Source organism: Ictalurus punctatus, chromosome 21 (genome assembly GCF_001660625.3).
Source record: "Ictalurus punctatus breed USDA103 chromosome 21, Coco_2.0, whole genome shotgun sequence".
Taxonomy (NCBI): Eukaryota; Metazoa; Chordata; class Actinopteri; order Siluriformes; family Ictaluridae; genus Ictalurus; species Ictalurus punctatus.
Window position 1 is genome coordinate 5,707,439 of NC_030436.2, and position 16,265 is coordinate 5,723,703.

Here is a 16,265-nt window from a genome sequence, read left to right on the forward strand (position 1 = left end):
ACTGTCGCGGCAAGGAGTGACTGGAACGAACCAGCCCTAAAGACTGTGTTTTGCCAGGGACTGAACCCGGAAGTAGTGACAGAGCCGGCCTGTCGCGACGAGCAACGTGAACCTTGCTTCGTGGTTAGCAGCTCCTCTCCTGTCTCTTCTGGGAACCGTAGTTCAGAGTTCCTTCTCTGCATACATGAAACCTACTATAGAGGACTTATTTCTGTGAAAATTTCAGGTTTGTATCTCATCCCCCACTAGAGATATTGAATCCGAAAGTGAGGGGGATAAATTTCTCGCCTCTATAAAAAAAAAAAAAAGAAAGAAAAGAAAGAAAGAGAAGTCTCAAGCCTGACAGTTCTGCATGCATGCTATACCTACCCAGGTACCCCCTAAAAAAATTATGACTGAGACTCGAACCCTTCCCATTATAAACTGACCCTAAAAGTGGAACTGTGAACAATCTTGAGCATTACATATGGACTTAATTTCTAAGTCTAAGGAACAATAATGTGTAAAATGTTTATTTACATGTACCTTGTAATGTGCTCTAGAGATCAGCTTTTGTTCCAAGGAGCTAGGACCATCCTGAGCCGCTGTATGACCAAACATTTGTTATGCCATGGCAGTCATAGTTAAACCATATTTAGTTAAAGTAAAATTAAATAAAAACTGGTGGATTTGCAATGCCAATACATAGATACAATCGCTCAAAAACATGAGGAAAATTAAAAATGGCCACACAGCAGTGCATTGGACCACTTGAGACAGAATGACCCCTAGTTTATTCTCAAATCAGGTGTCAGTTTTAAGGCTGTTTTTCTGAGGAGCTGAAGGGAATAGTTATCATTATTAGCAAGGTAAAATCAAGACTTGTTTCAAATCTAAATCAATGCATAGTTATCTGTAGGGCTTGGGTAATATTTCAGAACATTCATGGTCAGTTTTTGTAGATGCCTATGAAAGCACATGGAACTTATTTTAAATTCATTCAAAGAGGTATTTATTGTGAAAAAGCAGTACTCCTTTAGGGAAACTAAATGAAGTTCCTTAATAGGCATTTTTACAAGACACATTCGAAGGTCTTGAATGGGAAATCTTCGTAATAGTTTTAATAATCGTCGTAGTAGAAATAGTTTTCCGAATAGTCTTTGCATTTGGATACAGCTCGTGTTGCTAAGAATTTCACGATGCTGAAAATCCAGTGTTTCTCTCCTGTACGTCTTGTACCCTGAGATTGAGTAAAACTTCCTGGTGGCTTTAGCACCACTGCTGAAAGGCATTTTCTCACTTTTTGTCAGATAAAATGTGTTTTTTCGTAGTATATTATCATGTGGTTTTAGACTGTGCCAAAGCAAAAATCCATTAAAGAATCAGTCAGTCTTAATGGAAATAAAACTCCCTTGGTGAAAAAGGCCATTTAATGGGAAAAGATGCAGGATAACAAAAACATGGATTCCAGTAGCAGTTTATTTTATACAGAGTTCATCTAAGTGAAACTTAACCATGCAAATTTGAAAAACCTTAAAATTGTGTGCCAGTTGTGAACATGAGATTTAGTTGCGATATCTTTATTTATTTATTTATTTATTTATTTATTTATTTATTTATTTATTGTAAGCTAGCTAGATAGGTAGATTTAATTTATTGTTTTCTAATTCTTTGTGAAAGATAAGCACTGAGTGAGACACCTTTTGGCAACTGTGAGTTATAAATGATGGACTGGCATGCCATTCACAGTGTATTACCAACTCTTCCAGTATTCCAAGGATAAGCACTGGATCCACAGCCACCCTGACTAATTTGAATGAATGAGTGATTACAAAAAACAGTGTGCCTTTGTACAGACTGGTCTCAATTGGCTAGAGTGTTTTCAGATCAAATATTTCCTGAATTCTCACCCATCTTTTCTCCATGTCCTCCTTTCTTTCCACTACAGAAGCATAAAGTGGACCTCTTTTATAAGCTGCGTCACGTGATGAACGAGCTGATCGACCTGCGGCGGCAGATGCTATCTGGTCACCTGACCCAGGATCAGATTCGCGAGGTCAAGCGCCACATCACCATACGCCTCGATTGGGGCAATGAGTAAGTTTACATACGTTTAAAAGTAATGCAGTTCTCTGAGGAACAACTTTCCATGACTGAACATTTTATGATCCACCTCCCCTTTTTCTAAGGTTGATTTACATTTCTTCAAGACCATTTCCTCTGTTAGACTGGCCGAGATCTTAATTGAGTATTGTAGATTTGTGTGCATTAGTCATCCCGATATGTTGTACATAGCTAATGAAAGAGAAAACAATTTGCTCTGTAGTGAGGAACAGCAATTCACAGCTGCACTCAGCTGTGAGTTATTGCCTCATATATCCTGAGCAAACAATGGAGCATATCTGCCTTATTTAGAGGCCAACTGTGTCGGACATTTGGCTTCACTTATCTTTCAATCGGTAGCAGTAACATTCATCAGTTCTGCCATCACAGAACTGAGAAGAGAGGCTTATAGGCCAGCTATCATTGAAATCAACTCAATTAAAACACATTTACAGGACAATTTACAGCACTTCACTGTGCCATTAAAACTTCAAAGAATATCCAGTGTCCTTTTCATCAAATTTTTTATCCACCATGTCTGTAGTGAAAGTGAATACCAACGATTATATCAGCATGGCTTTCAATACAAAGAAAATAATGGAAAATCTGAATGGAAGCAGAAAAGAAGCATAAAGATTTGTATTTTTGAAAGCCACTGTGTTCTTAATAATGAAAATTCGTAGCATTGATACATACATTACTTTACTTTGAAAACCACACTATTTTAAATTGTCCTTGAAATTCAGAGTAGTTGAAATTTCAATGCTCAGAGATTCCCAGTTTATCATTTATGATTCCAAAAAAACAGGCATCTTTTTAAATATCTTTCAGTTTTCACATAATTTTTTAGATTCAATAATTCAGTTCTTTTTTGACGGGTTGAATATTAGAAAATAAATATGTTAATATCTGAATTTCTTTATTTGAGTCAGACTTTCAGAACGCAAAAGTTTATATTAACACACATTTGAATAGGTTATTGTGTCTATAGTAATAATATAGACAGGGACTTGTATGGCAGACTCTTCATATAAACAGATTGTTTAAAAACGTGTGTAGTAATGGCGTAATTCACCAGAGAGGTGTTAGTGTGCCATCTGGGTCAAGACAGCAGTTTGTTAGAAATTTGGCAAAAATGAGTCAGCAGACAGAAGACAGATTTGATCTTCAGATTATCAATGTTTGCGTATACGGTTGAAGAATCTTCAGATTAGCTTTTTCATCAACAGAAGGATAACTTCACTAAGCTGACACCAGCTTGCACTAAGATTCAGAGGCCAGCTTATATACAGAGCAGACAAGGAGGTGAAAAGGGAAGCGGGGGATAACAGAGAAGCAGATCAAACCAGACAGTGTTGTCACCATGGACCTTGGTGTGTTCTGAGACCCACCATACCAATTGCACAGCGAATATGAAATACAGCTTATTTAATAAAACATAAAACTTTAGCAAATGATCATTAGGCCAGAGGAAAATAATTATAAGCAAACAATTAAAGACAAATATTTCCTTCATTGTTCATATGAAGTTTTCTGTGAGGAGGGCAGTCTCCAGTGTCAGCCCTTTGTAAAAGTCAGAGATAACGCTGTAAGTTTAAGTTTTTTGACAGTTCAGGATGCAGAACTTTGGTTTCCAGGCAACATACCAAGCTGCATTTGGTCTTATTAACGTTAAGAGGGGGGGACTGGTGAGAAAATGACCATTTCTACCTGGTACAGTGCAAGTGACTTGTTTCATGGACCTTCCAAAATTTCAAATGTAACTACAGGGTGTCCCAAAGTTTTCCCTACATAGGGGAATGTGTACTGTCTGCCAGTGCCACATCGGTTATGTCTGCATCAACTTAGTATGAAAAGTTTTGTAAGACATTTTGCTAATGTGTTCATTTTTCCTAGGTATGGAGACTTTTGGGACCCCCTTTATAAACAGATTAAATGTACAATGTGACATTATTTAATAAATGGCAAATTCTCTCTGATACAAGAAAAATATAATACATCAAGAGATGCTGTTATTGGAAAATAATCAACTCCATGGTGGTAACAGTAACTTTGCTTAACTTTGGCCTTCATTACACCACCCTGTCATTGATTATTTTCCTTTAACAGCACTGTTTTATTCCTCACAAACAGTAACACATCATTTAAAAGTAATATAGCATACATATGACTTTTATTTTCCTTTCTTTTTGCCATTAGGGACTTGAACAATGGTGTTGCCTATCTCTGTGTTAAAGCCCATGGTTTGAAATGTGCACATATGGGTGTGGTGGAAAGGTGTCCACATACTTTTGAACATTATATATATATATATATATATATATATATATATATATATATATATATATATATATATATATATATATATATATATATATATATAATATATTATAATAATATATATAAAATGTATATACTGTGTATGTAATGCATATATAAAATCATATTACAGTAGGTGAAAGAGGTAAGAAAGCAGAAAAGGGAAAGTGCTGTATTATTTAAAAAAAAAAAAACAAAAAAAAAAACAGTCAGTAGCATTGTAGTAGCATTGAATTAGCAATGTGTTATTGGCATTCCCAGCAAAGCTCTGGATCTGTTTAGTGGGAATAGGAGTTGTTCTCTCTGGGTCATGGTGTATAATTGCATCTCGATTTGTTATAGTAATTACCAGGTCCCATCCATGCATGTACAACCACATTGACGGTCTGACCCTAGATGTTCACCCTGCTGCTGATCTGCATGTATAACAGGAATATTTTTCCTTCATGGCAAGTATTTAAATGGAGGGTTAATTTCCCTCATTCTAATGTACCTAATTAGGGCTAATAGTGAATTAATTAAGAGAGTGAGCCTTCATATAAGCAGTTGTCATTACTTGACTAAAGTAAGTGAGGAATGCATTTGAAATTACCATCATTAAAGTCATTTTATTAATTAAACAATGCATTTAATGTAATAATGTACATACCCAATGTGTAATTGTAAATTCAGTAATAGTTTAATGAAACACTTATTGAATGATTCATGTGGAAGATAAATTCTTGCTTGAAATATTCACTGTTTGGTTAACCAATCTGGATGATGTAATTTCTTTAAATACTAATGACATTGTGACTAGGACAGTACTGATAGACATTGTGATATAACGACATTATGATATAGTTTCCTAATAATAGTCATTGGCGTAGATTATCTTACTGAACATTAAACACTATTTTGTACAATGTTTTATTTTTCTGCCTTTTCTTTGTAAAATATGGACATTTTTATACATACTGGACAAAAAAAACCTATAAACCTATAGTATTGTTAGCAAATCATCTGTGATACATATCGTGTTGTGAACCTGACTTAAAGTATTCTAATAAAGTCTCCTCAAAATCTATTGGAACGGATAAAATTGCAGACCACTCATAAGTAGTAAGAATCAGAAAGCCAGAATAGAATTAGCAAAGAAATGCAGAGATGAGAGAGAAAAGTTCTGGAACCAAGATTAACCTCCTGTGATGGACTGGATCTGCTCATGATCCAAAACAAGCTCATCTGTGAAACATGGTGGAGGTAGTGTCATGGCTTGAGCTTGTATGGCTGCTTCTGGAGCAGGTTCACTAATCTTTATTGATGATGTAACTCATGATAGTAGCAGCAGAATGAATTCAGAAGTTTACAGGGACATTTTGTCTGCCAATTTATAGAGAAATCCATCAGGAGGAAGTTTATCATGCAGCAAGACAGGATCCTAAACACACTGCCAACTCAATAAAGGACTTTCTCAAGTGGGAAAAGTGGAAGGTTTTAGACTGCCCAAGTCAATCACCAGACCTTAACCCAATTGAGCAGCAGTTCACCTCCTGAAGAGGAGTCTGAAGGGAGAAAACCCCCAAAACAAACAACAACTGAAAGAGGCTGCAGTAAAACCATGAAAAATCATCACAAAAGAAGAAACCAACAAATTGGCGATGTCAGTAAGTTGCAGGCTTGATGCAGTTATTGCAACCAAGTATTAGGTGTTATTTATTTTAATTTACTTCAAGACTTATCTGATCCTATACTTTTGCTCACCTGAAAATTGGGTGGTCTGATACAAAAGGTTCTATGTTTTTATGTTGTTTAACACATCTAGATGTACATACCAGGAAATAAGATGAAATCCTAAACTCTCATTTCATATCCATCTTTTGATCTCAAACCCAAATGTCTTTGGTGTATAGCCGAAAAAATAAGAATTGGCCATGCCGTTCCAGTAGCTTTGGAGGGGAAGGTATAACATATTGCCCAGCCCTGCCATGTGAGCATATCGCCCAGCCCTACCCACATAAGCACAATTTCCTTCATACGTTCATAGTGTTTTGTTAGCATCCATTTACCTCAGTACATATTCAGAACCATTCATCCTCATGGCTCATTTTATAAAATGCACCATATATATTGTTTAAATGAACACTTTAGACAAGTGCCAGTGTGAGAGATTGCACGCAGTCTCCTGAGCTCACAGTCAGCTGGGGACAGAGAAGGAGATTAATTACTGGCCCCTTTTCTATTAGAAATTAGGAAAATGCTAATATCTCTCATTCACTGTCAAACTAGGAAAGTTTGCCGTGCTTCTAGGTCTTTCACCTACTGTCATTTTACTTTCTGTCAGTCTGATAATGTCTTCTCCCTCATTCATCACTGCTAGTCTTTCCTATGAAATACTATTAACCCCCTAAACTCACAAGACCCACTAATGGGTCCAGATTAGCATTCCTCACATCCATAACTGCATATACTTCCTTTTAGTTTTCGGACTTACTGAATAATTCATAATACTTACTGAATAATATGTATTCAAATGAATAAATGAATAAGCCATGGGAGAAATTAAATAGTAATACACTAGTTATTAGTCCAGACAAATTTAATGGTTTCTAAATGGATTAAAGTTAAATCTCAGGCCTGTCAAAGCCACTGTTGACAGAACTTTAATGTTGTATGTACTTGGGGAAAATAGTTCTTTTAGTGAAAAAAAAACAACAGCCACCACAAAAAAAAACATTATAGTTGCAACCGTTCCACTCTCATCAGAATTATTATTAGCTAATGACTGAGACACTCCACTCAGACTTGGTACCTGGACGTTTCTACAGCAAAGCCAAAATGCATTGCCAAAATGGATACACTGACTGCCATGATATCCAGACCAACAATCATTCTAAAATATCTTTCTCTGTTTTGTTAAAAAGATAAGTTTAATCCTACGAGCTTACAAGCCAATCTACACTATAATGTTCATTAAGAGGACATTAGTAGGAAACTAATACTAATGTCCAACTAATTTAGTTAGTTAGACTACTAATGTCTAACTAACTAAAACTAATTACAATGTTTGATATGTAAGAATAAAAAAGTTGACTCGTTAGTGTGATGCGTCGAAGATTTGTTGTTATTCTTCTTTTTTTATATATATATATTAAAGAATAACATCAATTACTTTGTGGAACATCTACAAAATAGTTACTTTCTGTTATAACAGTCTGTCCTTCACCGGCATCTCTCTTTCTCTCTCTTGAGGTTGATAAGACAAAAAAAAAAATCAGCTTGTTAACCACAAAGCCCTCTGTCCTGGAGATTTTCCCATATTAGAAAAATTAAAAAGAGCAGCTTTACTTCTGAACGTTATAAAAAATATCAACTACACATACATATATGTCTATGTGGATTGTCTGCTATAAAAGTCTCGGTGTCTTTACTATAGTCGTTACAATAGAAACAATAAAACATTCGTGCGACCATGTTAATATAACCCTGGGATTTGCCTTGCAGAAGCTGCTATCGTTTTATTATAATTGGGTATGATGATAATGTGACGTTATACACCTTTGAGTCAGAGCGAAGTTCAATGAAGATGTTACTGTATTCTAACTCGTTTTTTTTTTTCTTCTTCTTCTTTACAGTTAAAATTAATTGCACCACTTATGAGGATTAACGCTTTTTAAAATTGTATTTATTTATTTTTTAGCTTATTTTTATCTGTCCTACAGTGCTACAATATTTTAATTGGTGCTACAGCACTTGCAATCTTTCTAGCACCAGACTGTCTACGACAGCACTTTAGACCCGCATAAAAATATTTCACATAAAGATTTTGAGAAAAAAAAAAAAGTTATAATATTTCTAAACTAAATTCATTATGCTATGACAAGATGGTGTATATTGTCAGGTCGTCTCAGTCCGCAAACTCCACCTCCAGCAGACGAAGATTACACTCTACAGAACACACACTGCTATGCTCACACCTGTGTTCAATCAACCACACACACTCACCGACCCTTTAAAAGAGACTCTCATTCACAACATGAACACGAAATATACAGTACACTCAATATTGTGTTTGTGCACCTGGCGTTCCTAAGCCCGCTTTCTTTGTTTGCTTATCTATATGTAGTTTTGACCCGGTTTCTAGTTGATCGTTTCACATTTCTATCTAACCTGATTCAGTTACTGAATAATTCACTGAATAAATACAGTTTAATATTAAGAACTAAATATTAAGGTTTAGACTTTCATGGCTAAAAAAAAAATAAAAAAATGATTGAATAGTCGTTCACCAAAAATAATACTCAGGCTGTGGAAGTCGACATGTGTCAACAACTGTGTCAGCAATTACGAAGGCCATTTTGTCCTTCAAGGTTGTTCTCTGTAATGCACTTTCAGCCACTACACTGTCAGCAAAATATTGTTGGGAGATCCAATGCTGGCTATGCTAACAGATAATTGACTAAATGGGATAAAATGAAAAGGAGTCAGTGGCATTTACAGAGCTGACATTTATTCAGACGCCTGAAGGACAAAAGTGGAAGCACTTCAAGAGCCAGTTGCAAGAAACTGGTTCAAAAGGAGCAACTGTGTATGGGCTAGCAATTATGCATCAAAATATTTGCTGGCATTTTCACTGCCATAGATCGTTTCATAGATCAGAATTACTGTTTGAGATATAAGGAATATAAAAGTGTCCTGTTGTCCCGAATGCGGAGACAGAAGCGGATGCACGTGCTGATACAAAGTTTAATAAAAGTTCAAACAAACACACAAGACATACCAAGCAAACTAGAACAGGGAAACGAACATAAACCAAGACCTAGGAGAAGCGAGGGCATAACTTGACGACGTTTGACAAATAGCACCGGACACAGAGTGCTGTAAAAGTCATGACTTAAATACCCACAGATGCTTGTTAACAGATTGAGTGTCAGGTACGGGTGGTCATGTGACCGTGAAGCAGGCGTGCAGAGGCTGCTGGGAATTGGAGTCCCGAATTACCTCCGGAGATTCATAACACTAGTGATAACTATGCAACTCTGTCACACGAATAGTGATTATATATGTAGAAGTGAATTGCCTTTTGCCTTGCCTTTCTGTACAGTGCAGTAAGCTTTAACTAATAGCGTTGTGTAACCAAGGTTGTTGAGCCAATTGGTGGCAGGATGACATGGGGATGTTCATGGGTGCTTTAAACATAAGGAGATTCAAAGGCATGTTTCTTTACATTTGTTTTTGTTTTTTTTTCTTCATGGTAAAAAAGATTCTGCTGGTTAGCTTCACACAGCTTAATTATTTATGTCTGTCACCCTGTACAGGCTCATGAACTGCACTAGAAGTATTCTGTAAACACAAACTAATACAACTACTATTTTCAGGAGAGATGGAGTTTTAGTAAATATTGTGTCTACTTTGACATGTTGTGCCATCTAATGTCAATGTGCCCTCATTTCCCTACAGTCATAATCATGTATTTTTGGAGAACCTTGAAGTGGTAAATGAGAAGCTTTCATGTTGCTCATCACCCTGTTTAGTAATTGCGTCTAGTTAATCAGCCTTTTCACACAGAACAAATTTTAATTAAATAAATTATTTATTTTTCTCATATTAATTTAGTGTCTGTACATAGTTTGCACTGTATTTATGTTTTTGATGATTTGATCATTTGACAGATTGGTAAAGGCAAGGGGAGGAAAAACATTTCAATAGTTAAATAATAATTGCATTAACAAATAATTATTATTGTTATTATTGTTATTATTGCTGTTATTATTATTGTTGCTGTTGTTGTTGTTATTATTATTATTATTATTATTGGCTCAAGCAGCGATTTGCGGGGTCAAAGCACTCATCTGCACTGCTAGTGGCAGTTCTTGCCAAAATACACAGAAGAATAAAGAGAATGAAGAGCATGAATATGCTTATCAAGTTTTTGTGATTATAGTTCAATGCTAGTCGTGTGAAATGCCTGCTGAAAGCTGATTGGCTGAAAACGGTCATGGTTTTTAAGTAATTTAGTGATGATTAAAAATGCAGTTACAAATTAGCAGATCAATGCCAAATTTCAGCTCAGTTGGACTTTTGGTTCCTGACAAACAGCTATTTGGACTTAACACCTGATTCTCAGGAACCAAAACCTCAGTTTGATACCAAACTTGTGAAGGTTGGCTATAAATCCTAGGATTAGTTTACAAAAGTAGGTTTTGCATATTATACAAATTGGCAAAAAAAAAAAAAAAAATCTGTCATGGTGGAAATTAGTGGGTGGGGACTTTGTCTTAAACCAAGAAATAGGAGGAAAAAAAGAAAGCATAAATGCTTGTGCTATAGCGCCACCATTAGGCCAGTTGGGCCCGTCTTGCTTGCCTGGGTAACTACCTGTTGACCAAGTTTCACATCCGTAACTTACAGTTTGGTCTGTGCGATATGTTTCAGCAGAGAATCAGAAAAGAAGAAGAAGAATCAAAACTATACCTTCAATGCTTGGACCTCTTTTAAAAATTGTCGCTATTTTCATTGTATTGACTCTCATGACTTGCATGCCATTTTGAAAGCTTTAACTCAGAAGTTGTGTGACACACACCTGTTCGCATCCCTCAGCAACAGCTGCACACAGTGCACATACAGCGTAACATTTAGTTGTTGAGAACTGTTGTATCTGCTATCTCATCTGAATGACCTAAGGGAATCTGTCTTTAATTTGTCCATAGTTTCATGTGGAAAGTAGGAATGTAATGATATGCCAGTGTCTGTTTACTTGAAATAGCATTAAAATGATATTCATATAGGCGACAGAAAAATTGCTTCTAGACATGGAGCATTCCATAAAATATGCTAGAAATCATTTGTTTTTAGAAAGTTTTATATAGTGTGTAGTTGGTGTACTCTGAGATATGTTGTCACAATGAATATTGTACAATGCGTGACAGATGGTTGGTGGGTAAGACCAGCATTGCTTGGCACGTGTTAAAGCTACCACAACAGGTGTCAAAAGTAACGTGTCAGATTTTAGTCATTCATGCTAGCTATTTTTAACTTTGACTCTTTGATCCAAATACTATTTCTTTATTCCTGCCCCTATTCCCTTACCACCATCTCTCATCTTTTTTTTTTTTTTTTTTTAATCTGCATTCATTTAACAGACACTTAGGTCTGGATCTCGTACCGAGGAAGGACTTTGAAATGGTGGATGCAGACCAGATTAGTGTCTCTGACCTCTACAAAATGGTAAGTCTTCCATGGTCATCCATGATGTTTTGTTGAAATTTTTACCAAACTCTAGTCCAGTGAATAGATTTATGGGATTGTCTTCACGGAGAAGGATGAGTGTGATGCAGAACCTTGTCTATGCTGCCCTTGGGCATGTGTGCACAATTACAGCATGTCTTTGTATGTGTATGTCCGTATGTGTGTGTGCTTTTTTTAATTTGCAGTTTCAGTTTTAATCCTTGATGTATTTCTTGTTCAGTAAGCCTCCATTTTGGGTTGCTAATGTACAGTATCTAAACATATGTTATTAAAACCCCTTTAAGTCACAGTTTTCGTTATCGGATGGTTTGGCACCAAGTACCTTAGCGAATATTATCAAATGATAGATTGAAAAAAGAAAACATTTAAACTGCAGATTTAACTACCTGAATCATAAATGGCCATAAATTCTCCAAACCAACAGGCATTAATTAAGCTTTTGAATGTTTACAAATCAACCAGCTTATTCATTTGCATGCCGTATTTCTAGAATGAGGGCAAGCATATGCTTTTATTATTTCCGACAAAATATCACATCATCTTTCAGCTGCACTGACACATATGGCAGATTAATGATTTAATTTCTGCCTCAAAAATACTCACTGCTGAAATGACACCATGAGATGAGGGTGAAACTCTGCCAAGACGATCATTACGGTGATGCCCGAGGTTGGCATGGACCGGCCAGTGCTGCCCTGGCCTTGGCACTGAGGTCTGGCGCTCCTGCAGGGCCTGTTGGCACTGATGCGGGAGAGTTGGCACGGAGGTGTGCCAACTTCTCACCTTCTCCTTCTATTGCACTCGCTTTTTATCTACCTTTCTCCTGTGTAGAGAGTGACTTAGAAGTAAATAGTTTAGTACTGAATTCGAACCATGTTTTTAAACAATTTCTCAGTGTAGTTAGTTTCAACCTTCCATTCTGCACAATATATTGAGGAAAAAGTAATGCAAACAGGAGGAAATGACATAAGCCTCTATAGACTCTAAGGAAGGAAAAAAAATCTGTGTGACATTTCAGAGACATTTCTGCATTATCATATCTAAACACACAGGACAGCAGAGGTCAGACCTAGTGATGGGCACAAGTACTAGGTTAATTGAGTAGCCATCGAATCGAAACTTTAAAATTCGCAAAATGATTTCGGGGACAATGTTAGAGATGGCATGATACCAAATTTCTTTTCCAATACTGATGCTGACACTGAAACCTTGAGTGTCAGCCTGTATTGATGCCCATCCAGTATTTCTTTCTTTAAACACTTTTTTTTTTTTTTACTGAAGCACAAAAAAAAACAAATCCAGGAAGAAACACACACGGGAGATTTGTAGGTGACGTTAATGTTCTTTTCGTTTTTATTTTGGTGATGTGGTAGAGAGGAGTGAAATCATTAACCAGAAAATGAAATAAAGAACCAGAGGCACAATCTCAATAATAGGAGCGATACTTTGCATTGTGTGCAAGTTTGGAGTGTGTATAGAGTAAAACCCTTTAAGTGTGATTAAAGGGTGTGAAAGTGATTGACTCCAGGTGTTGGTGATCAGTAAGATGGTGACTGTAAATATGATTGAGCTTGTTTGTGTTGGGTTTCTATAGGAACTATGGTTTGCGATGCATTCTAGCAAATGCATTCTAGCATTCTAGCACTGAAGTGCTTAGACCTCTATGGAAAAGCATCAGGGCAGAATTTCCAGAGCAGTGGTGCACCCAGAACTGGATCTTGCACCATGACAATGCACCTACACACACTGCGTTGTCACCCAAGAAGTTTTTAACCAGAAATCATGTGGTTATTTCTTCACGTCCACCATTTTCACCAGATCTCACTCATTGCGACTTCTTTTTGTTTCCGAAATTCAAAATGAGACTGAAAGGGAAAAGATTTGCCACCGTGGAAGAAATCCAGGAAAAAACACAGATGTCTGTAGACATGATGACAAAAGATGACTACAGGAAATGTTTCCAGGAATGGGAGAAATGCTAGGACAAGTGTATCGCATCACGAGGAGAGTACTTTGAAGGGGATTAAAGAAAAAATGCTTTAAATTTCATAACAATGGGTTTTTGTAACAATTCCAGGAATGTCTGGGTCCCCTTTCGTAAAGTATAAATATAATAAAAATCAATCCTAACAGAAAGATACAATCAAGTGTCTTTATATGTACACCTATTCCAGTTTTTCCATTTGTTACAGGATCAGGACAAATTTGTTCTCTTTTTCTCCGATATCCGATCCACCATTGTTTTATGGTATGGGCTTGATAGCAATCTAATGTTAATCCATGGCGCTGACTAACTATTAATACAATGAGGCTGTTGGCTGCAGAAATGAATACAAATGTGCCAATACTTCAACCTTTCCAAACATAGAATGTTGGGTAAAAAGCTTTTCAGACGCCATTAAAACACAAGAACATTTTAAGTTTGCACAATAAGCTTGTTTAAGTTTGTACAAGAATCATGGGTGTACTCAGAATGGAGTCAATGCAGGGGTGGCCAACATATAATTAATAAAAAATATCATTTTTATTTAAAGTTTAAATAATCATTCAACCTGGGCAGCCACAATGACGCATAAAAAAATCTTTTTCAAAGTCCCTATGAAATCAAAATGTAAGTTTTGTGACTTAGTATGATTCTTAGCCTTAAGGTTATCTATAAGCTAGTGTGTTCCAAGACAAAATTCATATTTAGATGTATACGTAAAAAATGTACAGTCTCTCTCTACCACCAATACGAATCAACATTTTTGTTGACATCATTATGCACTTAAGCTTCTCATCAGATGTCCTCTCCAATCGAATACTCTCTAGAATCTGAAGTGTCCCGCCCCCAACAGTATAAAATGCACCTTCCCGAAGTTGCCGTTGTTAAGCAAGAGAAATCATATCGGCAAGCACGCGTCATGAATGTGTCTTTGGCTGTTCGAATGCATGTGTTATTAAATTTTCCAATTGTAATTTGGTTAAGAAGGAAATTCATTCAAGTTGAAGAAAGTAGCTAAACGCTACTGGCTTTTTAAAAAGGCTGAGGAGCCACTCGATATGTCCTGCCCTGACTTCCTGTTTCAGTGACAATTATGTCAACACATCGAATAACGATGTGTGTTTCAAAGCACTCCACGGGGACTTTAACAAGGGAGCCCTGACCAAGGAGGCAGCATAATAGTTACCACAAACAACTTTCAGACACAACAAATAACAGTGGTGCTTCAAAGTTTGGGAACCCTTTTTGAAGGATTTTCTTTTTTTTTCTGCATATGTAACCTACACCATCATCAGATTTTCACACAAGTCCTCAAAGTAGACAAAGAGAACCCGATTAAACAAATGTGACAAAAATATTATACTTGGTCATTTACTTATTGAGGAAAATGATCCAATATTACATATCTAGCCAATATGAGAGAGACCTTTAGTTGCCTAGAAGTTACCCTGGGTTCCTTTGTGACCTTGCAGACTATTACACGTCCTGCTTTTTGAGTGATGTTTGTTGGGAAGGGAAACAGTTGTCTTGAATTTCCTCCATTTGTACACAATCTGTCTGACCGTGGATTGGTGGAGTCCAAACTCTTTAGAGATGGTTTTGTAACCTTTTCCAGCCTGATGAGCATCAACAACTCTCTTTCTGAGGTCCTCAGAAATCTCCTTTGTTCGTGCCATGATGCACTTCCACAAACGTGTTGTGAAGATCAGACTTCGATAGATCCCCGTTCTTTAAATAAAACAGGGTGCTCACTCACACCTGATTGTCATCCCAGGGATTGAAGTCATCTGACTGTGACTTTAATTTCACCTTCAAATGAGCTGCTAATCCTAGAGGTTCGCATACTTTTGCCACTCACAGATATGTAATATTGGATCATTTTCCTCACTAAATAAATGACCAAGTATAATATTTGTTTAATTAGGTTCTCTTTGTCTAGTTTTAGGACTTGTGTGAAAAGCTGTTGATGTTTTAGGTCATATCTATGCAGATATAAAGAAAATTCACAAATTTTCAAGTACCACTATATATATGGGGCATAACAACAAACACTTAAAACAACACTTTAAAACTGCAGTAAAAAAAACAAGACCATGCATATGGAAACAGTTGTAGCAGGGTTACCACTTGCATGTCGTTTGTTTGTCAATATTTTGAAATCTTCTATTTTGAACCTCACGTATGGTGATAGGATCATGCAGTCTCTCCCTAGAGACCAGCTGCAACATTTTAATGCATGTTTGATCGTAGTAAGTCCATAACATGAAATTAATTTGCTACCACACTTGAGATTACAAAGTAGTAAAGGCAAAATCTGGTGACAAGGAATTTCATTTGAGTGACTGTTGGAAAATGACGGATATGATGTATGTGAAATATGCAAACCTAACTACCTTTCCTGATGTTGTTGCATCGACTGCAGTTCAACTGCAAGTGAAGTAAAAAAAAAAATAAAAAAAAAAAAGGAACCATAAGTGATCCATTCATGTGTCTGGTGCGAACAACATCGGATTAATGCCTTTTCTGAATGAATAAATATAAGTTAAAAGTGATATTGTAAAGTTGTGGCAAAAGCAGCCATTATATGTCCGTATTTAAGAATATATATCAGCACTGAGAATAAAGTGCTCACTGCACTATAACACTCTTGGAG

General features: G+C 36.4%; 1 protein-coding gene across 1 annotated transcript in view; it reads left to right on the plus strand.

Annotated features, from left to right (window-relative positions):
- dock3 (dedicator of cytokinesis 3) overlaps positions 1-16,265 on the plus strand; it is a 233,896-nt gene that overhangs the window by 129,671 nt on the left and 87,960 nt on the right. The window contains exons 6-7 of the mRNA XM_017450749.3: positions 1,928-2,076; positions 11,523-11,607. Coding sequence (XP_017306238.1) covers positions 1,928-2,076; positions 11,523-11,607 — 234 coding nt within the window. The remainder of the gene's footprint in view (positions 1-1,927; positions 2,077-11,522; positions 11,608-16,265) is intronic.